General features: G+C 59.8%; 1 protein-coding gene across 1 annotated transcript in view; it reads right to left on the reverse strand.

Annotated features, from left to right (window-relative positions):
- Nucleotides 1-48: 48 nt before the first annotated feature.
- Nucleotides 49-2035, reverse strand: part of ILF2 (interleukin enhancer binding factor 2) — a 3937-nt gene continuing 1950 nt past the window's right edge. The window contains exons 6-13 of the mRNA XM_009322217.1: nt 1985-2020; nt 1658-1774; nt 1455-1533; nt 1211-1298; nt 968-1029; nt 652-766; nt 488-578; nt 49-212 (exon numbers count right to left, since the gene is read on the reverse strand). Coding sequence (XP_009320492.1) covers nt 52-212; nt 488-578; nt 652-766; nt 968-1029; nt 1211-1298; nt 1455-1533; nt 1658-1774; nt 1985-2020 — 749 coding nt within the window. The 3' untranslated portion in view covers nt 49-51. The remainder of the gene's footprint in view (nt 213-487; nt 579-651; nt 767-967; nt 1030-1210; nt 1299-1454; nt 1534-1657; nt 1775-1984; nt 2021-2035) is intronic.

The raw sequence follows: 2035 nt of genomic DNA on the forward strand, positions 1-2035 counted from the left end.
TTCCCTCCCCTGCCCAGAGCTGCAGGTACCAACAGGCTTTACCTGGGCGAGTCACTCCTGCGTCTCCATGCTTTCCTCCTCCTCGCCCGTAGCGGGTTCTTCCTGATTCTCTTCTTCCTCTTCTCCTTCTTTCTTCTCTGGAGGCTTCTCGTAAGCCTTCTCGGAAGGCGTCACTATCACTCCATCCCACGTGGACATTTCGGAAGCCAGGTCTGCAAAAACAGGGGTAGTGAGCAGGCAGCTCACCCCAAGAACGACGGGGGCGGCCTTGGGCGGTGCGGACAAGCCCCGTCCCCAGGACGTAGCAGAGGGAAGCACGACACCCCGCCTCGCCAGCTTCGCCTCCCCGCTGCTCTGGTTTAATGAGTCGCTTCTCCTTGGAGCCCTTAATTTTCTCCAGCAACGCAGAAAGCCCGTCGCATTTCCCCACCGAGACATCGACAGCCTGCGTGGAGGAAGACCCACGCGTTGCACCGACCCCACTTACAGCTGGCGTCACCCTCTTGGCCGAGGATTTTCCTGTAGCCTCCGTGAGAGAGGATCCGGACGAGCGTCTGCGCGGTGTAGCACACCATGTCCTGCGGGGACGGGGAAGAGTCAGAGCTTGGCTGGGTCCTAGTCCCTTCTCCCGCGGCAGACGAGGCAGCTCACCTGCTGTTCGAGGGTCATAACCGTGTGGACTCGGAAGTTTCCGCTCTCGCAGGGATCGGTGATACCAACAGATCCAGGGAGGAAGAGCCCCGCGGCCAGGATCTGAAGGCAGCGCCTACGGGACAAGACGTTTTGGGTTAAAAACTCGACCGTTCCAGCACAGAAACACAGCCAGAAAGTCTGCAATTAGCACAGCTAGGCGAGGAGTCTGCTTTGCCTCCCGTTCAGGTCCCTTCAAGCCCTGACGTGCCGCCGCAGACGTTCAAAACTGAGATGGCAAGAGGAATTTATACGAGTGAAGCAAATGGCGACGGACCTGTAGGCGATGTTGAGGGCCAGGGGCTGCCTGGTGGGGTTGTTCATCACGGCGTAGTGCCCCTGAAGAGGTGAAATAAGAAAGAGGGAGTTAGGACGAGAGCGGCCTCCCGCAAAGAATCCTGGCTCCTGCTGCGGGAGCTACAAGCAGCTGTTTTATGCCGAAGCCCAGGTACGCGCAGGCAGCTACGAGTTAGCTACGGCATGCCCGGCACACCGTCAGCGTTCCCCCTCGTGCGCTCACCAGCAGGTCCAGAATCCAGGGGGTGAGGGGCTCGAAGCCAGGGAATCGGATTCTCAGGTCTTTCAGCAGCCGGATTAAGACCTTCACCCTGGAGAAGACAGCAGGAGGAGGGTTCGTAACGCTTCACGCACCTTCCCGCTGCAGGAGGAGCCCTCCTTGCTTTCCCCCCGCCCGGTTCTCTGTAAAGGCGATTATTTCGACCGGGCCTCAGAGCTGCAGTTCCCTGTTTTGAGGCCAAACTCACGTGGACTGCGAAGCGTTCTCCTCGAACCAGCGAGCGTGTCTGATGGCAGCCAGGGCGCTCTGCAGCACTTTGATGTCCACTGAAAGAAGCAGCAGAAGCGCCTGGGTTTTCAACCGAAAGGGGAGTAGGTGCGGGGAGGCAGCTGGTTCCCCACCCCCCCCAGTGAAGGTTCACGCGCGGGGCAGAGCAAGCTGAGCTCTTACGGTGTAGTTCGGGGTCCAGCTTGCGGAGATTGGGCGGCACCGTGGTGATAAGGATCTTCACCGTCGCGTCGGCCGAGCTGATCTCAAAGCCGGTCTCGTTGGTCAGCATGGTCAGGACTGGGGAGAAAGAACAAAATTTCTCACGGAGGGGCTGGAAGACCTTGCCAGCACCCGGGAATGCAGGAAAGACCACAAGATCTCGGCAGCGGTGCTGCGGCACCGGGCTGGGCGCCCTCCCCTTCAGACAAACCCCAAAGCTCAAGGGGAAACTGCCTTGCGTCAGCCTACGTCCTCCTCGAGCCCGTATGACGCAGGAGAGTGTCCCACCTTCGCTGGGGTCCTGCGCCCTCAGGCTTTCCACGCCTTTGTTTCACAAGG

The sequence above is a fragment of the Pygoscelis adeliae genome, unplaced genomic scaffold (assembly GCF_000699105.1).
Source record: "Pygoscelis adeliae isolate BGI_AS28 unplaced genomic scaffold, ASM69910v1 Scaffold704, whole genome shotgun sequence".
In the NCBI taxonomy this organism is placed as follows: domain Eukaryota; kingdom Metazoa; phylum Chordata; class Aves; order Sphenisciformes; family Spheniscidae; genus Pygoscelis; species Pygoscelis adeliae.